This window comes from Oryctolagus cuniculus, chromosome 7 (assembly GCF_051225735.1).
Source record: "Oryctolagus cuniculus isolate XC-2025 breed Fujian yellow rabbit chromosome 7, ASM5122573v1, whole genome shotgun sequence".
Lineage (NCBI taxonomy): Eukaryota > Metazoa > Chordata > Mammalia > Lagomorpha > Leporidae > Oryctolagus > Oryctolagus cuniculus.
The window spans coordinates 122,393,618-122,420,450 of NC_142873.1; the positions used below are offsets into that span (position 1 = coordinate 122,393,618).

The following is a 26,833-nucleotide window of genomic DNA, read 5'->3' on the forward strand; positions in this document are numbered from 1 at the left end:
ACCCTTCACAAGTGCACAGCAGAGAAATTAAGCAAGTCCTCTGTGAATCCAATAGAAGACTACTGACAACTTGTGCCTAATTTCCTCTGGACTTCTTCCTCTGCACCTGTCCCCGCTCAAGTTTTGCTTTGCATTCTTTTGCTGTAAAGTAAGTCATAGCTGTGAATACAATTACATATTGAGTCCTCTGAGTTCTCCTATTAAGAATGAGGAACTGTCGTAAAGACCCCCAAATCAGCGATACAGTTTATAATTGCATGGCAGTTATGTTTCATTCCCAAGTGAAAACAAATGAAACATTAAACATTTTTGAATATCCTGTGTTCCAGGGCCTAAGTGCAGAGCTGACAACAAAAAGTACACTTTCCAGATGATGTTCAGTGATGAATGGTGCCTGCACAGACTCCTGTGCTTTCAGATTTTGTAGTGTTCATTAGGAAAGCTCCCTGGTTAAAAAAGTGTGCTTTGAATTTGACAACAGTAACTATCTAGCACTTGTGTTTCACCCATTTTCTTGAAGAAATTTGGAAAGAATCCTAAAGAAACTAGTATTTTTGTTTTTTGTGTGTGTTTTTTAAAAATATTTATTTCTTTATTTGAAAGGCGGAGCTATGGACAGGGGGAATTGGGGGAAGGGGAAAGAGACAAATGTCCCAATCACTGGTTCAACTGGCTGCAATGGCCGGGCCTGGGTCAGGTCGAAGCCAGTAGCCTCCAACTCCATCTGGGTCTCCCCAGTGAGTACAACTGGCCAAGCACTTGGATCATCTTCTGCTGTTTTCGCAGGCATAGTAGCATAGGGCTGGATCAAAAGTGGGGCATCAGGTACTTGAACTGGTGGCCATATGGGATGCAGACATCGAAGACGGTGGCCTCTGCACTGCATCACAACACTAGCACTGAACTAGTATTTCTGAACATATATATATATATATAAAATTTAGTACAGAGGAAAGCACAAATGGGTGACCATGTGAGGATACAGTGAGGAGGTAATCATCTGCAAGCCAAGGAAAGAGGTCTAAGATGATATCAAATATCTTGACTTTGGATTTTAGTTTTTTTTTTTTTTTAAAGATTTATATATTTATTTGAAAGAGTTACACAGAGAGAGGAGAGGCAGAGAGAGAGAGAGGTCTTCTATCTGATGGTTCACTCCCCAACTGGCTATAACCGCCAGAGCTGTGCCGATCTAAAGCCAGGAGCCAGGAACTTCTTCCAGGTCTCCCACGTGGGTGCAGGGGCCCAAGGACTTGGGCCATCTTCTACTGCTTTCCCAGGCCGTAGCAGAGAGCTGGATTGGACGTGGAGCAGCCGGGACTCGAATCAGCATCCATATGATCCACATGGGCGTTAACCCGCTGCACCACGGCGCCGGCCCCTGGATTTTAGTTTTCTAACTATGTGAAAAGGGGCCAGCGATGTGGCACAGAGGGTTAAAGCCCTGGCCTGCAGCGCCGGCACCCCATATGGGAACCAGTTAGAATTCCAGTAGCTCCACTTCTAATCCAGCTTCCTGTTAATGCGACTGGGAAAGCAGCGAGGACGGTCCAAGTCCTTGGGCCCCTGCACTCATGTGGGAGACCCAGAAGCTCTTGATTCCTGATGGGCCCATCTGGCCATTGCAGCCATCTGGGGAGTGAACCAGAAGATGGAAGACCTCTCTCTCTCTCTCTTTCAAATAAATAAAAACATCTTTAAAAATATTTAAAAATAAATAAAAACATCTAAAAATGTCTTCAAATAAACATATTGAAAATAAATTATTGCTTAAGCTATCAAGTTTGTGGTATTTTATTATGGTGTACTTAATAAACTAATATAGATGCAATCTTTTAGAATTATTTGTTGAAGAGAGAGAGAAACAAGACACAGCTCCCATGTACTGGTTCACTGCCCAAATGCCTGTAATGGTTGGGTGATGGGTAGAAGGAGGAAGGCTAAAGCCAGAACACAATCCAGATCTTCCACATGGGTTGCAGCAACCCAACTTTGAGTCCTTACCACTGCCTCCAGGTCTTCATTAAGAAAATGGGAGTAAGGAGTCGAGCTGGGCACTGAATCCAGGTACTATAATATACTTCCTATTTCTTTCCATGTCCACTGACAATATCCCAGGCTAAGCTCTTATTTCTTCCCCAGTGTGCAGTATTAGCAAAATCTCTACATCCTTGACCTACAAATAGAGCAATCCTTTCAAAGTTCTTCTTTTTATTTTTTAAAAGATTTTATTTATTTATTTACTTGAGAGGTAGAGTTAGAGAGGACAGATAACAGAAAGGTCTTCCATCTGTTAGTTCACTCTCCAAATGGCCACGATGGTCAGAGTTGGGCCGATTAGAAGCCAGGAGTTTCTTCCTGTGTCTCCCGCATGGGTGCAGGGGCCCAAGGACTTGGGCCATCCATCTTCTACTGCTTCCCCAGGCCATAGCAGAGAGCTGGATTGGAAGAGGAGCAGCCGGAACTAGAACTGGCACCCATATGGGATGCCTAGCTGTAGGCAGAGGCTTAACCCACTATGCCACAGCACTGGCCAGGTGGTCAAAGCTCTAAGCAAGTCCTCCAAGGCCCTGCAGAGTCTACAGGGTTACCTATCCTCTAATACATTTGTACTGCTTATTAGCCTCAAAGGCCTTCTCTGATTCTTTGAAGAACAATCTCTCCAAAGATCATAGCACTTGCTTCTCTGCTTGAAGCATTCTCCCCATCACTCTACTTAACATACATCCTCTAGACACAGAGCTCAAACTAACTTTCTCTAAAACCTTCCCTAACCATTCTGTTATTACAGCCTCATATGAGAGTATTCAAGTAACTTCACCGCATTTGTCAAAATTGTATTTTGCATTTAGTTAAAATTTAAGTGTCTTGTCTTCCCCCACTAGATTGTAAAATTTGGGAGATTAAGAGTTCTATCTGGGGCTGGCGCCACGGCTCACTAGACTAATCCTCCACCTTGCGGCGCTGGCACACCAGGTTCTAGTCCCGGTTGGGGCGCCGGATTCTGTCCCGGTTGCCCCTCTTCCAGGCCAGCTCTCTGCTATGGCCAGAGAGTGCAGTGGAGGATGGCCCAAGTGCTTGGGCCCTGCACCCCATGGGAGACCAGGAGAAGTACCTGGCTCCTGCCATCGGATCAGCGCGGTGCGCCGGCCGCAGCGCGCCGGCCACGGCGGCCATTGGAGGGTGAACCAATGGCAAAAGGAAGACCTTTCTCTCTGTCTCTCTCTCAAAAAAAAAAAAAAAAAAAAAAAAAAAAGGGTTTTATCTGAGGGCCAGTGCTGTGCCATAGTGGGCTAAGCCTTTGCCTGCAGCACCAGCATCCAATATGGGCACTAGTTCATGTCCCGGCTGCTCCTCTTCTGATGCAGCTCTCTGCTGTGGCCTGGGAAAGCAGTAGAAGATGGCCCAAGTGCTTGGGCCTCTGCACCCACATGAGAGACCCAGAAGGAGCTACTGGCTCCTGATTGGACCAGCTTCAGTCATTGTGGCCATTGCAGAGAGTACCAGTGAATGGAAGACCTTTTTCTCTGTTACTCCCTCTCTCTGTAACTCTACCTCTCAAATAAATAAAATAAATCTTTAAAAAAAAAAAAAAAGAATTATGGAGCCGGTGCTGTGGTGCAGCAGGTTAACACCCTGGCCTGAAGCGCTGGCATCCCATTATGGGCTCTGGTTCAAGACCCGGCTGCTCCTCTTCCGATCCAGCTCTCTGCTATGGCCTGGGAAAGCAGTAGAAGATGGCCCAAGTCTTTGGGCCCCTGCACTCGCCTGGGAGATCCAAAAGAAGCTCCTGGCTTTGGATCAGCCCAGCTCCGGCCATTGTGGCCATCTGGGGAGTGAACCAGCAGATGGAAGACCTCTCTCTTTCTCTTTCTCTCTGACTTTAATCTCTCTGTGTAACTCTTTCAAATAAATTTTTTTTTTTTTTTTTGATAGGCAGAGTGGACAGTGAGAGAGAGAGACAGAGAGAAAGGTCTTCCTTTTGCCGTTGGTTCACCCTCCAATGGCCGCCGCGGCCGGTGCGCTGCGGCCGGCGCACTGCGCTGATCCGATGGCAGGAGCCAGGTACTTCTCCTGGTCTCCCATGGGGTGCAGGACCCAAGCACTTGGGCCATCCTCCACTGCACTCCTGGGCCACAGCAGAGTGCTGGCCTGGAAGAGGGGCAACTGGGACAGAATCCGGCGCCCCGACCGGGACTAGAACCCGGTGTGCCGGCGCCGCAAGACAGAGGATTAGCCCATTGAGCCACGGCGCCGGCTCAAGTAAATCTTTTTTAAAAAAATAATTTTGTCTATATTTGCTCCTCAAATGATGATTTGGATTAAGCCACAATAAAACCAAACAGGAAAATGACAAATGACCAAACATTCCTTCTCCAAGTGAAAATACCTCTTTCAAATTCTACCTACCAATCCTGCACAAACTTTAATAAGTCTAAACTAAATACTTTCTATTTCCATATCCTTCCTAAACTCAGAATTGTCATGTCCCCCATTTAGGTTAATGGCAAAGAAGTATACAAAGAGCATTCTGTATATCATGGAATTTCAGTTAGGGTACTAACAGTCATGCAACCTTAAGCAAGTGACTTCTCCCTAAGACTAAAGTTTCCTATTCAGCAAAACTGACGGAACACTTAATCTTAAAAGAGTACTGCAGGGGCTGACGCTGTAGTGCAGCTGGTGAAGCTGCCGCCTGTAATGCTGGCATTCCATATGGGCACCGGTTCATGTCCCAGCTGCTCCTCTTCTGATCCAGCTCTCTGCTGTGGGCTGGGGAAGCAGAAGATGGCTCAAGTCCTTGGGCCCTTGCACCTGTGTGGGAACACCCAGAGGAAGCCCCTGGCTCCTGAGTTTGGATTGGCACAGCTCCAGCTGTTGCGGCCAACTGGGGAGTGAACCAGTGGACAGAAGATCTCTCTCTCTTTCTCTTCTTCTGCCTCTCCTTCTCTCTCTGTGTAACTCTGACTTTTAAATAAATAAATAAATCTTTAAAATAAAAGAGTATTGTAAGGAATGATTAAGTAAAGCACTCACCATACAATGGGGGCTCAATATCTGAGCCTTCCTACAATGACATCACTGGTCATCCAAGGTAGATGTCTCATCCTTCCTGATTCCCCCTGACTTCTTCCCTTTATCCCTATCATCTACTTAAATGTCTTATAGCCTTATCTAACTTCCATTGCCTCGTTATTGATACACATGTGCCTGCCTTGTGAGTCTCAGTTTTGAGTAACAAAGAATCTACAATTGGAGATGCAAATGAAGTTCAAATAACTTTAAACAATTTTTTCATTAATGCATTCTTTGGTCCTCCGTGCAAGTCAGCAAGCAAAACAATATATATACAAAAGCCCTGAAAAAACTCAAGGAAAAGCACTTGCCTTTAAGAAAAGGAAAACTTGGCCGGCGCCGCGGCTCACTAGGCTAATCCTCCGTCTTGCGGTGCCGGCACACCGGGTTCTAGTCCCGGTCGGGGTGCCGGATTCTGTCCCAGTTGCCCCTCTTCCAGGCCAGCTCTCTGCTGTGGCCCGGGAGTACAGTGGAGGATGGCCCAAGTGCTTGGGCCCTGCACCCCATGGGAGATCAGGAGAAGCACCTGGCTCCTGCCTTAGGATAGGCGCGGTGCGCTGGCCGCAGCATGCCGGCCACAGCGCGCCTGCTGTGGTGGCCATTGGAGGGTGAACCAACGGCAAAGGAAGACCTTTCTCTCTGTCTCTCTCTTTCACTGTCCACTCTGTCAAAAAAAAAAAAAAAAAAAAAAAGAAAAGGAAAACTTAGGGTTGGCCCTGTGATGAAGTGGGTTATGCCGCTGCCTGTGATGCCAGCATCCCACAAGGGTCCTGGTTCAAGTCTCGGCTGTCCCATCTCTGAACCAGTTCCTTGTTAATGCCACTGGGAAAGCAGTAAAAGATAGTCCAAGTACTTGGGGTCCCACCCTAAAGTGGGAGATATAAATGGAGTTCCAGGGTCCTTTGTAGAGTGAACCAGTGGATGGAAAATCTCTCTCTCTCTCTCTAACTCAGCCTTTCAAATATGGCCACAACAGCCAGGGCTGGGCCAGGCTGAAGCCAGGAGTCAGGAGTATTTTCTGGGTCTCCCATGAAGGTGCAGGCACCCAAGGACTTGGGCCATTCTGTGCTGCTTTTCCAGGTACATTAGTAGGGAACTGGATCAGAAGTGGAGCAGCAAGGCAGGACTCAAACTGGCACCCATATGGCATTCCAGCACTGCAGGCTATGATTTTCACCTACTGTGTCACAGCGCCAGCCCCAAATAAATAAATCTTTAAAAGACAAAAAAAAAAAAAAAAAAAAGAAAGAAAAGAAAAACAAACCTTAAAGTGAGTGTTAAGGAAAAACACAGCATCATAGAATGGGGTAGAAAAGCACACAGGATTGTAAAATATGCTGAGGTAGGACAAAGGGAAAAGACAGGGTCAGATACCAAAGAAGCAAGGTCTGATTTTCTGATGAGAAAAACCTCAGAAGCATTCCAACTATTTATTAATACATAATGAAATAACTATAAGATGATGAATGTTGTTAAGAATGTATTAGGCCCTAATCTTAAGGATTTTATAAACTAAAAAAGAAACAGATGAAGTATAAAATGTGTCCATCTGAAAGGTACTGCATTAAAAGTTGGACTCAATTTAGGGAGCATGACACCATTTCAGAAACTGAAACAATGCAGTAGGGAAGTGCCTACATGATGTGCTTAGGCTGGAAATAGTACAAGTCTGGTTTGTGGTGAAGGAAAAATAAAGTCACTGCTAAAGAATGCAGCTTGTCACCAAAAGCTGTATCTTTTCCTCCAGTAAGAAATCAGAGCCAGCTCTTCTGATCTTTCTCCTTACAAGCTGTTGCTGGCACCACCCCCTTCACAGCTGCACTCTCCTACTGGGAATGTTTTTTCTGAAGTTTGCCAGAGTTATACTTAAGGCCAATAAAAGGAGGACTTGAAATACTTGGTCTCAATGTATATTCTAGTCCTGATGAGCCATGAATCCTGACCAAAACAAAACTTCCCAAAGAGTAGCACTTAGGCAGTTCCTGAGTAATTTCACACAGAGCAATAAAAGCCAACATCACATGTATGATACTGTGAAATATGTTTTTTTTTTTTTTTTTTTTTTGACAGGCAGAGTGGACAGTGAGAGAGAGAGACTGAGAGAAAGGTTTTCCTTTGCTGTTGGTTCACCCTCCAATGGCCGCTGCGGCCAGCGCGCTACAGCCGGCGCACTGCGCTGATCCGATGGCAGGAGCCAGGTGCTTCTCCTGGTCTCCCATGGGGTGCAGGGCCCAAGCACTTGGGCCATCCTCCACTGCACTCCCGGGCCACAGCAGAGAGCTGGCCTGGAAGAGGGGCAACCGGGACAGAATCCGGTGCCCCGACCGGGACTAGAACCCAGTGTGCCGGCGTAGCAAGATGGAGGATTAGCCTAGTAAGCCGCAGCGCCGGCCAAAATATGGTTTTATATTCAATGAGACAGTATACAAATCAGAGTGGTCTGCATGGAAAAAGAGCACTATTTCCAGGAAGTTGGGCTGGGGTTTGTTTTGTTTAATGACCTGAAAATGTTACTTTTTCCATGAAATAAATATTAACTAAGCACTTACTATACAGGGTTGTAAAGCATCCTAATAGGGAGAGAACTAGTAGGGATTATCACTATAGGCAACTCAGCATGAGCAACTCATTAGATAAGCTCCTTCATCCTTCAAGACAGCTAAAATCAAGGTCTCATTATGAACGAGGCACCAACTGTCATCTTTACTGAACATCTAACCACATTCTGGATGATGTTTTAGACAGAGGATACAGCAGTAATCAAGACAGATAGTTGATGTGGTGGGTTGAGGCAGATAAATTCTCTGCCCTTGTGAAGTTTAAACTCCTTTTAATATGCAAATACAGAGACAGTAAACAAACATATCCACCTCACCCATATCTACTATCCCTAAATTGCTCATGACCTGACAAATTCTGGGGCAGGCATACTTTCCAATGGACCTGTAAAATAGCCAACATTTAACTTATACTTCCTGGTTGATGAACGGGGGTGAACTCAAATTCCCAGAGGTCATGGAAAAGCAAGAAGAGACATGTGCAAATTTAGGATATATAGGAGATGAGATTAAAGACAGACTAGAATATGGAGTGCATTAGACATTAGGGGATGCCACAAATGAAAAACCCTAACATCCCTGGATACAGACACAGGAGAGCAGCTAACTGCCTTGCTTAAAAGACACAATCCAATGGTTTTTAATGTTCACAGGATTATGCAACCATCAGCAGTAAATTTTAGTATACCATCATCATCTCCCACCGCAAGGAAACCCATATCCATTAGCAGTCACCTCTAATTTCCCCTAAACTCTCCAGCCCTAGGAAACCATTGATCTGCTTTTCTATCTCTACCTGATACGGGGATAGGCACACAGCTAGTTAGGATAGCTGAGCTGGAGATACCTACAAGCCATAAGATCCCACCCCATGTGGAATACTATCCTTCTCCTCATCAAAACACTCCTTTTTCCCATGCATCTGCTTCATCAGCTGGGACCTGGAGAGAACACCCCATGGAAATATGTATACCAAGATCCACAAGGAATTTTATGGAGGTATCATAAAACAGGTGGTTTTATGCCTGTAGAGGTGCCCCCTTCCCACCTCAAAACAGGCCAACAAGTTGGGGGAGCTCGCTCTTCCACCAGAGACCATGACTGGAGGAGGTGCTGGGGTGCTCTTTCTCCTTTCCCCTTTCTCCTTGGAGCCCACTGCCCACTCGTGTCGGGTATTTCTCTGTGTAGGGCAACCCATGCTTGTGTGTGTGTATGCGCACACACATGCACACCCTCACTTTTCCATGCTTTAAGTAAAACTTAATCACTTTATGTGCCTTTATGTGCCTGTACTTGGAATGTTTCTCTAGGTATGAGGCAGGGACCCGGAATAAAAACAGTCTACTCCCCACTTCATACCGACTTGCCTAGTACAGACATTTCATATAAATGGAACCACACTAATATGTGGTCTTTTGCAGCTGGTCGTTCCCTTAGCATGCTTTTAAAGTTCATCCATGTTCCAGCACAATGTCAGAACTCCACTCCCTCTCACTGCTGAATATTCTATCCTATGGACATACCACATTTTAGATAGTCGTTGATTATTTTTCAGTTGTTTTCACCTTTTAGTTATTATAATACTGCTATGAAAATTCATGTACAAGTATAAGGAGCTAGGTATTCATTTTTCTGGAGTGTATATCTAAAAGAACTTTGTTCAACCTTTTGAAGAACTGCCTAAATGTTTTCCAGAGCACGTGCACCAACTTGCATTTCTAGCAGGACTATGTGAGGTTCCAATTTCTCTACATTATAGCCCAAACTCATCTTTTTAAAATTAATTTTTTTAGATTTATTTACTTGAAAGGCAGAGTGACAGAGACAGAGACAGATGGACAGATCATCCATCTCTGTTCACTCCCCTAATGGTTGCAATGGCTGTGTGTAGGCTGAAGTCAGGAGCTCCTTTTGGGTCTCCCATGGGAATGGCAGGGGCCTAAGTACCTGGGTCATCTTCCTCTACTTTCCCAGGTGCAACAGCAGGAATGCTGGATTGGAAGTAGAACAGCCAGGACTCAAACTGGTGCTTTGATATGGAATGCCTGTGTAGCAGGCAGTAGCTTAACCTGCTATGCCACAACACTGGTCCCTTATTATTATTTTTAAATGCTATTTATTTTTGTATACTTGAAAGGCAGAGTAACAGAGACAAGGAGAGACAGAGATATTCTACCCACCAGTTCACTCAATTGGCCAAACAGGCAGGGCTGGGCCTGACTGAAACTAGGAGCCTCCAACTCCACCCAGGTAAAACAAAGTTGACAGGAACCCAATTACTGGGTCGTCATCTGCTGTCGTCCATGATGCAGGGGAGTTGGATTGGAAGGAAAGGAGCTTGGATTTAAACTAGACATTCACATACAGAATGCAGGTGTCGCAAGCCGCAGTATAACTCATAGTGCCACAGCACGACACCCACCCCTATCTTGTTGATTACTGCTATCCTAGTGGGAATACAGTTATCTCATTCTGGCTTTGAGTAGCATTTTCCTTCAAGCAAATGATATTAAAAATCTTTTCCCACAATTGTTGGTTTTTTTATGAATGAGTTTTGTGTAAGTATTTGTTATAACAGACACTAGTTCCTTATCAGAAAAATAATTTGCAGATATTTTCTCACCTTCTATTGGGTATCTTTTTCCTGATGGTGCCTTCTGAAGAACAAGTTTTTAATTTTAACAATGTTCAATTTTTTGGGGAGTCACCTGTGCTTTCAGTTATGAAAAATTATTTTAGACACAGGATGTCAAGGTTGAATTATATTAAACCAGTGTAAAATGCCTTAAAAAATTAGAGAACTCAGATTGTACTATGTGTTAACAGTTACATTTCTAAAAGTGAAAAACTGGGTTCAGCCTTGAAGATCTGTCTTCAAGCTTATTTTGGTTTCTGTACTTTGCTTAATGTAGGAGAAGAAAAGAAGTGAGGGAGGGAGAGTTATATCTTAATACTCCAAATGTCAGTAAAACAAAAGATTAGTGCTATTATTCTAAGAACTCAAATGAAAAGATGTTCTATGCAAGGATACCTGCCCACCAGTTATTTATTTTGAAAATAAAACTGCCAGCATACTACTTTTTCATAAAAATCTCTTGGCATAATTCTCAGATGAGAAACACACCAGACCATCTCCTCACCTCTACCATAAGTAGTACTATGACCATGACTCAATAAATGTATTTTGAAATATCAAGAAATAAAAAACCAAAATGTATAGGACAATATTAATACAACATACTTAATGACTTTAAAAAATAACCCTGAAGACTAAGAGGTAGCCAGAAAACGTTTATAAAAACACTGAGAATGAAAAGGATGGAAAATACGATAGGTTTCTATTACATATATGTTATAGTGTCTCCTCCCAGTCTCCCATGTGGGTGCAGGGGCCCAAGGACCTGAGCCATCTTCTACTGCTTTCCCAGGCCACAGCAGAGAGCCAGATTGGAAGAGGAGCAGCCGGGACTTGAACTGGCGCCCATATGGGATGCAATGGATTAACCCACTGTGCCACAGCGCCGGCCCCATGGTTAGTTTTTATTTTAAAGATTCTATTTATTTGAAAGTCAGAGTTACAAAGAGAGGGGGAGAGACAGAAAAGAGCTCATCCATCTGCTGGTTCACTCCCCAAATGGCTGCAATAGCAGGGCTGGGCAAGGCCAAAGCCAGGAGCTTCATCCAGTTCTCCCACATGGGTACAAGGGCCCAGGGACTTAAACTATCTTCTGTTGCTTACCCAGGAGCATTAGCAAGGAGCTGGACTGGAAGTGGGTTAGCCAGGATTCACACTGACATCCACGTGGGATGCACATATCTCGGGCAATGGCTTAACCCATTACACTACAATATTGGCCCTATTTTTATTTCTATTTAATGTTATTTAATATACAATTACTAATTTTGTAATAAAGTAGGTTTACAAAGTTGGTGTCATCAAGTTGAAGTTATCATTAGAATACCCAATTTGTAAGCTGAACAGAAAATGAAAAAAATCAAATCACTATATATATATATACATGATATAGATATTTAACCTATTATGACCCATCACTTTTTTTATTTAGTTGTTACATCATCATCCCTATTCTTTTTTTTTTTTTTTTTCTTCTTCAAGTTTTATTTACTTATTTGAAAGGAAGAGTTAGAGAGAGAGGAGAGACAGAGAGATTTTCCATCCGCTGGTTGACTCCTCAAATGGCAACAATGGCTGGGGCTGTGTCAGGTTGAAGCCAGGAGCCAAGAGCTTCTTTCGGGTCTCCCATGTGAGTGCAGGGGCCTAGGAACTTGGGCCATCTTCTGCAGCTTTCCCAGGCCTTTAGCAGAGAGCTGGATTGGAAGTGGAGTAGCTGGGACCTGAACCGGCACCATATGGGATACTGGCACTGTAGGCCACAGCTTAAGCCACTGTGCCACAGCATCAGCCTCTGTCCCAGCATTCTATATATAGGACACCTATAAAGATTTAATTTAAGCTGTAAATATGATAGTTCCGGTAATTTTCAAATATTATGTTGTTGAAATATTCACAGAAATGAAAACTTGGGACTTAAAGGTTAACTCTGCTGACAAAATGACTTAATATAGGTATTTTTAAGATTTATTTATTTGAAGAGGACAGTGACAGAGAAAAAGAGTGCGCATGCGCTAGAGCTTCCACCCATTATAGCCGAGTCTTTAGTTTTAATTTTAGCTTTATCTACTTTTTTTAAGATTTAATTTATTTGAAGACAGAGTTACAGAGAGAAGTAGAGCCAAAGAGATAGGTCTTCCATCCGCTGGTTCACTCCCCAAAATGACCGTAATGGCCGGAGCTGAGCTGATCCGAAGCCAGGAGCCAGGAGCTTCTTCCGGATCTCCCACACAGGTGCAGGGGCCAGCACTGCAGGCTGGGGTTTCAATTAGCTGTGCCACAGTGCTGGCCCCTATAGCTGAGTCTTACATTGCTTTGAAAGGTAGGTGGCTCATGGGGCTGGCATTGAGGCACAGCAGGTTAAGCCACTGACTGTGACACTGGCATCCCATATGAGTACCAGTTCAAGTCCCAGCTGTTCCACTTCCAAACCAGCTGCCTGCTAATGCACCCAGGAAAGCAGCAGCAGATGGCCCACATGCTTGGGCCCCTGCCACCCACATGGGAGACCTGGATGGAGTTTCAGGCTCCTGGCTTCAGCCTGGCCCAGTCCCAGCCGTTGAGCCATTTGGGAAACGAACCAGAGAATGGAAGATCTCTCTCTCTCTCTCTGCCTTTCAAATAAACAGGTAAATCTTTAAAAAAATTTTTTTTTAAAATCATTACAAAGTGAGCAATTAGTGGTATTTCAATATATTCACACATCTTTCTGTTTTCACTCTAAAATAAATGGAATCGATCTTTTGTGCCTGGCTTCCTTCATTGACCCTTCCTTTACTTACATAATGTATTTCAGATTCATACAAAATTGGAAATGCATTAGCCCCATTTAAAAAACACAGTGAGGGGCTGGTATTGTGGCACAGCAGGCTAAGTCACTGCCTGTGACACTAGCATCCCAAATCAGAGTGCTGGTTGGAGACCCGGGGGCTCCGCTTCCAACACAGCTCCCTACTACAGTGCCTGGGAAAGCAGTGGAAGATGGCCCAATTGCTTGGGCCCCTGCTGCCCATCTGGGAAACCTGGAGAAAGTTCCTGATTCCTGGATTTGGCCTGGCCATTTGTAGAGTGAATCAGAGGATGGACAATCTTCCTTCCCCTGACTCCCTCTCTGTATATTCCTCTCTCTATTGCTCTGCCTTTCAAATAAACAAAAAATAAATTCAAAAAACCATATTGAATTACTCTATCATTGTTTAGAGAGTTCCTTGCACTTAGGGAACTACTATCAGCTAAAAAAATGTTTGGTTTCAATAGTAACTGGGGATTCAAATGTATGCAAATCAATGCAAGTCAGCTTTGTTTTTTACACCTTATCATATTAGACAAAATCAAAGCACAGATATTTAAGAAATTTCATAATCTTTCTGAAGTAAACAAATCATGCTCATTCTAACATTAAAACCCAATGATAGGGGTTAGTGCTATGGCATAGTAGACTGGCCCTCTGCCTGTGGCACTGGCATCCCACAAGGGCACAGGTTCGTGTCTCAGCTGCTCCTCTTCGAATCTAATTCTCTGCTTATGGCCTGGGAGGGCAGTGGAGGATGGGCCAGGTGCTTGGGTCCCTGCCTACATCCGCATAGGGGACATGGAGGAGGCTCCCGGCTCCAGATTGGCTCAACTCTGGCTGTTGTGGCCATTTAGGGAGTGAACCAGCGGATGGAAGACCTTTCTCTCTGTCTCTGTCTCTCTCTGTTGCTCTGTCTCTCAAATAAAGAAGTAAATTCTTAAAAAAAAAAAAAAATCCAATGATGGGGGCCGGTTCTAGTCCTGGTTGCTCCTCTTCCAGTCCAGCTCTCTGCTGTGGCCCGGGAAGGCAGAGGAGGATGGCCCAAGTGCTTGGGCACCTACACTCGCATGGGAGACCAGGAAGAAGCACCTGGCACCTGGCTTCGTATCGGTGTAGCTTCGGCCGTGGCGGCCATTTGGGGAGTGAACCAACAGAAGGAAGACCTTTCTCTCTCTCTCTCTCTCACTGTCTAACTCTGTCAAATAAAAAAAATCCAATGATAAACTGTATACCAGAAGTAATGAAAATCTGGCTCAGTCTGATATTACAAAATAGCTGTGATTCTGTCACATCTGTTCTGTCAAATTTCCAAGAGTTATAATGTAAAGGGACATCACATGTTCTTAAAAGTCTGGCCTTTTAATATAAAGAAATACTGATTTGAACTTGGGTAACTGAAAAGGAATCCTCGCGTTTTGATGCTGATTAAATTCAAGAGGATAAGGAAGTCTGATTTTTGATATGCCCAGTCTCTCATGAAACTCCTCCAACAACTTTATCCAAAAATCAGTTCTCCCACCTCAAGCCTCCTCTAACATCTTCTTGTCTTGGACTCTGTATTATTTCCTGCTTGATCTTACACTTGGCACACAGTACCTAACAGTGCTAGTTACATCACATACTCAAAGTTGAAAACATTATAAACTTAAAAATGTCTTATATTACTCTGCAAATTTATAAACTCAGGCTTCAACTTTTCTACTTTGGATTAAATTTTTCTCTGGTTGAAAAACAATGGGAGAAATCTGTAATGCCTTGGAAAGTAGGCAGTAATGTTTTCTTATGATGTTTACATAGTTTTGGCCCTATAGATGAACCAGATCCATTTAACTTTCCTTTTTCCTTTTAACCTTAAATACAGTGTGATTTGAGGCTACCAAATGTAGAGATATTTCTACTCTATCAAAAGGTGACTTCCAAGTGACTTTTGAATGACAAAAAGCATGCTGTTTCAAGAACTCTTCTGACCATTAACCCCAATTTTTTGGTTCAATGGCTCCTTTCTTCTTCTTGGTCTATTGAAAAGGCTTTATTTTCCTAGGTGAAAGAAAGAATTCCTCCCTGTCTGACCAAGTAAGTCTCCACACCCCAGCTCTCTGAACTCATTATTTGGGACCCTTAACATTTTTTTTTTAATTTTTTAGATTTATTTTATTTATTTGAAAGAATGACAGAGAGAGGTAGGGACAAAGAGAGGACTTCCATCTGCTGGTTCATTCCCCAAATGGTTGCAATTGCTGGAGCTGAGCCAATCTGAAGCCAGGAGCCAGGAACTTCTTTCAGGTCTCCCACATGGGTGCAGGGGCCCAAGGACTTGGGCCATCTTCCCCTGCTTTCCTAGGAGCATTAAAAGGGAGCTGTATTGGGGCCGACGCTGTGCCACAGCAGGTTTAACACCCTGGCCTGAAGCACCAGCATCCCATATGGGCGCTGGTTTGAGACCTGGCTGCTCTACTTCCAATCCAGCTCTCTGTTATGGCCTGGGAAACCAGTAGAAGATGGCCAAAGTCCTTGGGCTCCTGTACCCGCATGGGAGACCCAGAAGAAGCTCCTGGCTTCGGATTGGCGCAGCTCTGGTTGTTGTGGCCAATTGAGGAGTGAACCAACAGATGGAAGACAACCCCCCTCCCCCTGCCTCTCCTCTCTCATGTATTTATTTATTCAAATAAATAAATAAATCTTTTAATAAAAAAAAGGGAGCTGTATTGGAAGCGGAGCAGCCAGATGCCAGTACTGTAGGCTGGGGCTTTAACCTGCGGCACTTTTTTTTTTTTTTTTGGACAGGCAGAGTGGACAATGAGAGAGAGACAGAAAGGTCTTCCTTTTCAGTTGGTTCACCCTCCAATGGCCGCCGCACTGCGGCCGGCACACCATGCTGATCCGAAGCCAGGAGCCAGGTGCTTCTCCTGGTCTCCCATGCGGGTGCAGTGCCCAAGGACTTGGGCCATCCTCCACTGCACTCCTGGGCCATAGCAGAGAGCTGGCCTGGAAGAGGGGGCAACCAGGACAGTATCTGGCGCCCCAACCTGGACTAGAAGCCGGTGTGCCAGTGCCGCAGGCGGAGGATTAGCCTAGTGAGCCGCGGTGCCGGCCTTTTTTTTTTTTTATTTGACAGATAGAGAGAGAGAGAGAGAGAGACAGACAGACAGACAGAGAAAGGTCTTCCTTCTGTTAGTTCACTCACCAAATGGTTGCTACAGCCGGAGCTACGCCAATCCGAAGCCAGGAGCCAGGTGCTTCTCCTGGTCTCCCATGCGGGTGCAGGGGCCCAAGCACTTGAGCCGTCTTCCACTGCCTTCCCGGGCCATAGCAGAGAGCTGGACTGGAAGAGGAGCAACCGGGACTAGAACCCGGCGCCCATATGGGATGCCGGTGCCGCAGGCAGAGGATTAACCAAGTAAGTCACGGCTCCAGCCTTAACTTCTTAAGAGTCAAACCTACAGCTCTGAGCATATGTATAGTTTTTTTTTATCATGTTAAAACAGAGGAGCTGGCAAACAATGGTAAAAACTAAATATCCATCAAACAAATTGGTTAAATAATGGTACATGCAACAAACGCTGCACAGTCTTAGAGAAGAACAAAGCTTTTTATACACAGATAGGGAACATCTTCAAAGTACAATAAGTAGAAAAAAATTGCAGAATTAGATGTATAGTAGGTTATTTTTTGTATAAAGGAATGGGGGATGATCTTTGTATTTTATATACATTTGCATGTATGTAAAATCTCTTGAAGGACCCATTAACATCAGTCGCCCAAGGGATGTGGAACTGAGTGGGTGGAAGACAATAAATGTTTCATCTGTACACTTACAAATGTGATCACAAGAATGTATTACTTAATAAGGACTTTGCCTTCTTTTATGTAGGCCAATCCTATTATTTCTATTTTGAATTAGTTTCCTTCTCTGAAACCTAATCCTATATATTTGCTGCCCTCTCTATTCTACCTTTTCTTTTTACTGGATCCTTCCCATCAGCTTATAAATATGATCAATCTTTCTCGTTAAAAACAAATTCCCTTTTAACTTCCCTTATTTCACCATTTCTATACCTCTTCACCACCAATCTTCTCACCAACCAATCTTCAAGTTTCTATGTTCAAATCTTCTAAATCCATTACTAAGTTCCACTGTTTGTCTCTTAAATAGCAACAGCATTTATCCATAACTCTCTGCTGCCAACACCCTAGTTAGTAATCTCTCACCTCTGCTAATGCTATGGCTTCCTTCCCGTAACACCTACTGGTTTCTTGAGATTTGTTTTCTGAAAGATTTTTTAAAAATGCAAATCTATGGCTGGTTTTGTGGTACAGTGAGTTAAGTCATTCCAGCACAGGCATCCCACACAGAAGTGTTGAATCTGTTACTCAGCTTCCAATTCAACTTCCTGCTAATGCCCCTAGGAAGGCAGTACAAGATGGCACAAGTACCTGGGTCCCTGCCACCACATCAGAGGTTCTGGATTCAGAATTGCCCAGACCTGGCTATTGGTGGTCAACTGGAAAGTAAATAAAAAGATGTAGGATGTTTGGCTTTAAAGAGACAAATAAATCTTTTAAAAAATACAAACTTGAGGCTGGTGCTGTGGTGCAGTGGGTTAAAGCCCTGGCCTGAAGCACCAGCATCCCATATGGGCGCTGCTCCTCTTCTGATCTACCTCTCTGCTATGGCCTGGGAAAGCATAAGACTTGGGCCCCTGTTCCCACATGGAAGACCCGGAAGAAGCTCCTGGCTCCTGGCTTCAGATTGGCGCAGCTCCGGCTGTTGCAGCCATCTGGGGAGTGAACCAGCAGGTGGAAGACCTCTCTGTCTCTACCTCTCTCTGTAACTCTTTCAAATAAATAAAATAAATCTTTAAAAAATAAATAGAAAAAAATACAAACTTAAGGGGCCAGCGCTATGTCGTAGTAGGTTAATCCTCCGCCTGCTGAGCCAGTATCCCTTATGGGTGCCAGTTGGAGTCCCAGTTGCTCCTCTTCCAATTCAGCTCTCTGCTTACGGCCTGGGAAAGCAGTGGAAGATGGCACAAACCCTTGGATCCCTGTACCCACGTGGGAGACCTGGAAGAAGCTCTGGCTTCAGATATGCCCAGCTCCAGCCATTGTGCCATCTGAGGAGTGAACCAGCATATGGAAGACCTTTTTCTCTCTCTGTAACTCTATCTCTCAAATAAAAATCTTAAAAAAAAATACGAATTTAATTTGTATAATCACACACTCATCAAGAGATCTTTTTAAAATGCAAATCTAATTCACCTAATCACATCCTTCCCAACCTCTCCTAGAATCCTTCTGTGGCTAGCTTTCCACTGCATTAGGATAAAGGTCAAAATCCTTAAGAGACATTGAGTGGAAGAAGCCAGACACAAAAAGATAAATATCACATGCTCTCCTTTATAGGTAGAAGCTGAAATTAAAGGGAATAAAAAAGAATTCCCATGTGTATAAGTTTTTGCAAATACAGTGCTTTGTCAAACTTTGTTTTAAAACTTTGTCAAACAAATTGAAAGAAATTATATACTGTAGTTTCCATGATTTTGTGACTACCTTGAAATTTACTTTGAGTTTAACATATTTTCATTTGATTATTGTTTATGGACCTTGCCTATTTTCCTGTTGGACTCTGGTCTCTTTACTTTTTATTTGTTGAACTCTTTATTTAGAACAGCCAGTAAGCCTTTGACTATAATGTAAATTTGAAATGTGTTATCTCAAAAAAGTAAATTAAATATTAAGGCAGAAAAAATTTTGAGGGTGCAGCTCTGTGGTGTAGCAGGTTAAGCTGCTTTGACAGGTAGAGTTATACATAGTAAGAGAGAGAGAGAGATGGAGAGAAAGGTCTTCCTTCCGTTGGTTCACTCCCCAAATGTCTGCCATGGCCGGCATTGCACTTATTTGAAGCCAGGAGCCAGGTGCTTCTTCCTGGTCTCCCATGTGGGTGCAGGAGCCCAGGGACTTGGGCCATCCTACACTCCCGGGCCACAGCAGAGAGCTGGACTGGAAGAGGAGCAACTGGGACTAGAACCCGGCACCCATATGGGATGCTGGGCCAGAGGCGGAGGATTAACCAAGTGAGCCATGGCGCTGCTGCACCCCCACACCCTTGGGCTGCTCTACTTCTTCATTTTGACAGGCAGAGTTAGAGAGAGAGAGAGAGAGAGAGAGAAAGGTCTTCCTTCTGTTGGTTCACCCCCGAAATGGCCGGTGTGCTGTGCCTATCTGAAGCCAGGAGCTGGGTGCTTCTTCCTGGTCTCCCATGTGGGTGCAGGGCCCAAGCACTTGGGCCATCCTCCACTGCACTCCCGGGCCACAGCAGAGAGCTGGACTGGAAGAGGAACAACCGGGACAGAATCCAGCGCCCCAACCAGGACTAGAACCTGGGGTGTCTGCCCTGCAGGCGGAGGATTAGCCTAGTGAGCTGCGGCGCCGGCCTGCTCTACTTCTGATCTAGTTCCCTGCTAGACAGTGGACAATGGCCGAAGTCTTTGGGCCCCTGCACCAATGTGGGAGAACCAGAGCCCATATGGGAAGCCAGCGCTGCAGGTGGTGCTTTACCTGTTATACCAAAGTACCAGCCCCCAAAGTTTCTTTAAAAAATAAATAAATAAATGTTAAAGCTCTGGCACAGCCATGTTAACAGCAATTCCTAGCATACAAACTTCATTAAAACGCTCTTATGAAAGCTAGTTTGGATTCCAGATCTCCTTTGAGATTTAGACATAAAAGATATTTTTCTTTTAAAATCTTACCTTTTTGACGCTGTAACTTGGAATATTGTTTTTTAAGCTGAAAGTTATGACCTATTATATTATGGGTTATGAAATTAGTTTTGGAGGGTCACTTAACACTTCTTAGAAAATAAAATACTTTGGGTCTGGTGGCATTGTAGCAAGGTGAATTAAGCTGCTGCATGTGATGGCAGCACCCCATTTGAGCACTGGTTGGAGTCTCCACTTCTCCACTTCTGATCCAGCTCTCTGTTAATGCAGGAAGGCAGTGGAAGATGGCTTGAGTGCTTGGGCCCCCGCTACCCACATGGGAGACCTAGATGGAGTTCAAGGCACCTGGCTTCAGCCTGGCACAGCCCTGGACACTGCTGCCATTTGGGGAGTAAACCAATGGATAAAAACCTCTCCCTCCCTCCTCTCTGTAATACTGCCTTTCAAATAAATAAGTCTTTAGGAAAAGAAAAAAAAGAACATTTCATATACAGTAAAGTTCAATAATGCTTTTTTGAAACTTGTTTCCACTTTATATACATGTGTTTCCATTTTTATGAATAGATAAATAATGTAAAAATTTGAGTTGCCAAAAAAGTCTGAAAGTCCACAACAGTCTTAGCAATTTTTGAGATGCTGCAGCTGTTTTCCTTGTAACAAAATTTTTTCAGCCATCACTAAGAAATTGTCCTTTGAGTTAATTTTCTCAATAAATTTCAGAATGTCACTTTTTAAAAATGGCCCCATTTCATGCTACTTAAACTTTTTTTTAAAAGATTTATTTATTTACTTGAGAGGCAAAGTTATAGAGAGAGGGAGAGACAGAGAGAAGGGTTTTCCATTCGCTGGTTCACTCCTCAAATGGCCTCAAAGGCTGGGACTGAACCAATTCAAAGCCAGGCACCAGGAGCTTGTTCCAGGTCTCCCACATGGCCTCTTACATCTTCTACTGCTTTTCCAGGCCATCAGCAGGGAGCTGGACTGGAAGTAGGGCAGCCGGAGTTCGAACCAGTGCCTATATGGGATGCTGGTGCCACAGGCAGATGCTGAACCTAATATGCCATAGTGCCGGCCCTGCTATTTAATCTTTTTTCTTTTTGAAGTATGTATTCATAGAGTAACCTATGTATTTAAAGATGTATTCATAGAGTAACCTCTGCCTACAGAGAGGCAGAGGCAGAGAAAGAGAAGAAAGAGATCAAGATCAAGATGTTCCATCTGCTGGTTTACCCCCCAGATGGCCACAATGGCTGGAGCTGTGCTGATCCAAAGCCAGGAGCTTCTTCTGGGTCTCCCACCTGGGTACAGGGGCCCAAGGACTTGGGCCATCTTCTACTGCTTTCCCAGGCTATAGTGGAGAGCTGTATCAGAAGTGGAGCAGCCAGATTCGAACCAGTGCCTACATGGGATGCCAGCACAGCAGGCAGTGGCTTTACCTGCTACACCACAGTGCTGCACTTCCCAATTAATCTTAAGGCACTCTGATGACATACCTAACAGCAGAGCAACACGAAATTCAAGTGAATTCCTATACCATATACCTATCACCACTCTGTGGCTCAAACTCCCACAGGCTTTGTGGTTTCTGGCACCAATATGGGTTTCATGACCTAAAACTCAGAGACTGCTTCTCAGGTTCTTATCTTAAGCTTTTTTGTGCCAAGGAAACCTTTGGCAGTCTGATAAAAGCTAGGTATCCCTTCTCAGATAGTATTTTTGAATGAATAAAATATAATATATAAGATTATTAAAGAAATACATTATACTGGATGGAGTTCTAACTATCTGTAGACTTCAATCCTAACACTCCTCAATTTAAAGACTATATTGAGCTTAAGACCCTAGATTTCGGAACTAATGTTTATCCTAGCAATTAAAACACCTGAGTCCTACAATGGAAAACCTGGGTTGGATTCCTGACTCTGGTTCTGGCTCCTGAATCCAGCTCTCTACCAATATAAACCTATATGGGATACAGTCATCTTTACTGCTAAGCCAAATGCCTGCCCTTTGTGTTAGTATTTTAAAAGGTCTTTCTTCCTCAACTCTCACATGTGAATTTCCTGCTAAAATTTATTTTATTCACTTGAGCAAATTTGTGCCAAACTTCAAAATGCTTACATTTTCTAAACTCCACATAGTTTATTCACAAATGAATTATGATGATTTCCTCATAGCCTGATTATCTGGTTTTAATATTCAAATTTTTAAAAGAAACAACCACAGACACACTAATAAATGAACTACCTGAGAAAATATTTTTAAAAACAGATGGAAGAATAAAACAGAATGATTTCACTCATTAACACAAATTGTTCTAAAGAATTCAAAAGACTCTGGATGCACAATTCTACTACCTCCACAATAAACTTATTTTTCCAATAATTTTGAATTAATCAAATGAGATGAAGATATGCTCAGAAGTCAGTGTTTCAGTTACTTCTGGGGGAAGGAGTGAGAATGAAAAGAGCTATGAAAGCTTGAAAAAGGACTTAGTTGAAGATCAGTCACAAAATTAAACACTCAAAATTGGATTTTAGTGTTTTACAAAAATGTACCCCAAAATATGATTAAAAATAGGCAACTAGATGCTGGTGTTTGGGTGCAGCATGTTGAGCTGCCACCTGTGATGCTGGCATCCCACATGATCACCAGCTCTGAGTCCTGGCTGCTCCACTTCCTAGTCAGCTCCCGGCTATTGCACTACAGCAGAACATAGCCCAACTACTTGGGCCCATACACCCACATGAGAAATCCAGATGGAGTGCTAGGATCCCAGGTTTGGCCTGGCCCAGCCCCAGCAGTTGCAGACATTTGGGGAGGGAACCAGTAGATGAAAAATGTCTCTCTCTTTCAAATAAGTAACTCTTGCAAAAAGTAAATAAATCTGTGAAAAATAAAACAGGCTACTAGTCATGTCTCTATTTAAAAAGTCTCAAGGACTTCAACCAAAACCTCCTAGAATAAATTCAGTAAGGCTGCAGGTTACAAGAACACACACAAATCAAATGTGCTTCTAAATATCAGCAATGAACAACTGGTAGAAAATAAATTTTTAAAAATAACTTAAAATATCACAAAATTAAGATGCTTAAGCACAAACACAACTTGTGTACAATCTATACGCTGGAAAATGCATGCAAAAAAGGTCACTAATAAGCCTCAGCCAACTACCAAAACTTATAATTCATACCTAACACCAACCTGCAATTAGTGGTAGATGATGAAAATTTCAACAATCTATTAATCTTTCATGTAGAGTTTACTGGTTCTGATCAAAGAAAACAGTAAATCACTGACACACTTAAGGTTTGGCCTACCTTCCTTACCAATTTTTAATTCACTGAAAACAGAAAATAATGTATTTAAATAACATTTTGTTCCAGCAATATTATGATAATAATTTTCATAATCAAAAATCAAAAGCTTTTAAGAGGGGCCAGAGTTGTGGCACAGCAGGTAAAACTGCTACTTGTGATGCCGGCCGGCATCCCATATGGGCTTTGGTGTGAGTCCTGCTGCTCCACTTCCAATCCAGCTCTCTGCTTCTGTGCCTAGGAAAGCAACAGAATATGGCCCAAGTGCTTGGGCCCCTGCACCCACATGGGAGACCTAGAAGAAGTTCCCAGCTCCGGGCTCCAGCCTGGCCATTGTGGTCATCTGGGGAGTGAACCAGCAGATGGAAGATCTCTCTCCCTCTCTCTCTCTGTCAAACTATCTTTCAAATAAATAAAACCTTTAAAAAAAAAAGAGAAAACTTTAAGAAGCAGTCTAGGAGATGTATTTCAGATATTGAAGTGCAGGAATTTCTATAACATGTAAGTGATTTAGAGCGATAATAGATCAAGACATAGGACAGGAGAATCTCAACAAAATCATGATGATCGAAAGAAAGGAGTACATTATAGGACATATGAAAAAACAGCAGAGTATCTACTACTGTGTACCAGATACTAAATGTCTTCATATACTAATCTTTGCCAACAGTCATCCCCATATTCAGCTGAAGAAACAGGAACTTAATTGAAAACCTGAGGTCAGTCAGAATGGCAAAGGGTTTGCTTGGTAAAGGTTTTCTCAACCTAGGCACTACTAACATTTTAGATCAGATATTTCTATGTTGTAAGGGGCTACCTGTGCATGAGGAGATGTTCAGTAATATTCCTTTCTCTACTAGCTGCCACTAGCACACTCTTCTCCACCACAGGTTGACTAAAATATCTTAAGACAGTGTCAAATGTCTCCCAGAGATAAAATTCACCCTGGTTGAGAACCACTGACTTAAGGTCTTAGAACAGTTAACTGATAGGACAAAGAAAAGACCTGACAGCTTCTGGTCTCATATGAAAGCCACAGAGTATGAGACACATATCCCATTAAAATAGTGATTTTTCTGAACAAGCCCCTCAGCTATTGCAGGGGGCAAGAAGGGGAAATGGTCTTAAAGTTAAATATACAAACACCTAGAGTGGTAATACTAAATAAAACACATCCATATTATACTGAAATAAAGCTGTTATTGACTGGTACTAAGGCATCAAAATTAATGATAAATACCATCACTTAATTGGAGAAAGGTTAGACAGAGTCTTGAATCACCTAGAGCAAAAGGGAAATCACCAACCAAAGAAAGGAAAGCAGACATGGCAACAAAACAATTTGCTAACTTCAGAATTTTGATGACAAAGGGTGTGGTTGGGGGAGGGGGCACTGATTCTCAACTGACAAAACATGTCATACATATGAGTATTCCTATCAATGTAGTGAAACATTTTTGTGCCATATGAAACCCACCATTGTATGATTAGAGACATTTTTAGAAGATCCATATCATTATAAAGGAGTCTCAACACTTCAGCTATCACTGTATAGAGTACTTCATCCCAGTTATCTTCTTCCTCTGCTGGATTCACTCTACTGGGTAAGGTGGGTAAAATGGGGAGTGGTAAAGCCTATAGGATTTCTTCTGAGGTGCTAAAAAGATTCTAAAATTGATTGGTAATAGTTGTACAACTCCATGAAGATACTAAAAACCACTAAATCGTGTACTTTATATGGATGAACAGGGGCAGGTGTTTGGCTCAGTACTTAAGATGCTGCTTAGGACATTTATATTCCATATTGAGGTGCCTGGATTCAATCTCAACTCTGCTTCCAACTCAGGCTTCCTGCTAATGTGTACCCTGGGAGGCATCAGGTGATGGCCCAAGTGCTTGGGTCCCTGACACCCCCACAGGAGATCTGTACTGAGTTCCTGATTCCTGGTTTCAGCCTGGCCCAGTCTTTGCTGTCGTGGGCATTTGGGGAATGAACAAGGAGATGGAAGATCTGTCTGTCTGTCTCACTGCCTCCCTCCAAAAACATTTTTTAATCGGGCAGGACTTCATAAAGACAATATATAAAAGGCCAACAAGCATACAAAAATGTTCTCAATCAATGCACTCATTGGAGAAATGCAAATTAAAACCACTAAAAGGGGATGGTGGTATACAGTTAACAGGTAAAGCTGTCTCCCAGCCTCCCATACGGGGACTGGTTTGTGGCCCAGCTGCTGCACTTTTGATCCAGCTCCCTGCTAATGTTCTGGGAAAAGCAGTGCAAGATGGCCCAAGTGCCTGGGCCCTTCCCACACAGATGGGAGATCTGGACGAAACTCCTGACTTCAGCCTGGTCCAGTGCTGGCCATTGAAGCCATCTGGGGAGTGAAGCAGCAGACAGATGATCTCTCTCTCTGTTTCTACCTCTCTGTAACTCTAATAAGTTAATCTTTAAATATAAAAATTAAAAATAAATAATACCAGAATAAAATACTTAACACATCTAACAGAATGTCTAAAGTAAAACAGATGGACAACTCTGGACATCTATTAACAACATGGTGACAGTAAAAGCTTCATCCAGGTCTCCCATGTGGGTATAAAGGCTGAAGCATTTGGGCCATCTGCTGCTGCTTTCCCAGGCACATTATCAGGGAGTTGGATGAGAAGTAGGGCAGAGGGGATTCGAATCGGCACCCACATGGGATGCTGGCACAGCAGGTAGCAGGCAGCAGCTTAACTGGCTACACTACAATGTCAGCCCCCAAAGTAGATCTTAAATGTTCTTACCACAAAACAAAAGGTATGTATGTGAAATGACGGATTTGTTAACTAGCTTGATTTTGGTAATAAATATCAAGCCATCACCCTGCATTTAGTGTGTGTGTGTGTGTGTGTGTATACATTTGCCCATTGTATCTCAATAAAGTAGGAGAAAAAATAAAAACAAAAATACAGACTGAGGAGTACTAAAGTGAAAATAGTAAAATGCTGACTGCAGAATCCAGGTGGTAGGAATATGGGTATTTAAACAATTATCAACTCTTATTTTTGATGAGTCTCTGTAATAAAATAAAAACAAAAACTAAATACACACATCCTCCAATATGCTGTAATTCTACTCCTGGATACATAGCCATGATAAATTCAGGCGGTGTACAATGTTTATACAGCCCCAAACTGACACAACCCTAATACACTGGTGCTTTTCAGCACTGCTTATGAAATTCATGTTAGTTATATAATGGCAAAAGTTCAAATTCTTTCTCATTGCTGTCCAATATTCAATTGCATAAAAATACCATATTCTATTCAGCACCTAATATGCATGAAGGAACTTCAAAATGAGGAAAATACAATTAAAAGATGCATATCTTCCATGAACTTTTTAAAATACCTGAACACAACTTTCTGGACTCAATTTATACCTTCCACCTATGGATTATTCTTTTGACTCTAAGCTCCCTCACTCATAGCTTAATTAAGGTGGCTCTGTTCTTTTTTTAATTCATTTTTCACACTGAAGTTTCATGTAATATTTCATATGAAGGCTTCAGAAGTCAATTTTTGATTCACTGTCCAATCAAATTGATGTTCCAATTTCAAGTCTATGACAATTCTTGATTATATACTGTTTCACACGAATTGTTTTATAAATATATATATATGTGTGTGTATATATATATATATTTGTATATATGCCTTGTCTGCTTAACTGAAATGTCAGCTCCTTA

At 42.9% G+C, this 26,833-nt stretch overlaps 1 protein-coding gene across 2 annotated transcripts in view; it reads right to left on the reverse strand.

Annotated features, from left to right (window-relative positions):
* Positions 1–26,833, reverse strand: part of RNF11 (ring finger protein 11) — a 49,292-nt gene that overhangs the window by 7,917 nt on the left and 14,542 nt on the right. Inside the window, exon 2 of one of the 2 annotated variants that reach the window (XM_089300708.1) lies at positions 16,245–16,382. The exons of the other annotated variant lie outside the window; for it this stretch is intronic. Coding sequence (XP_089156834.1) covers positions 16,245–16,382 — 138 coding nt within the window. The remainder of the gene's footprint in view (positions 1–16,244; positions 16,383–26,833) is intronic. 2 annotated transcript variants of the gene reach the window in all.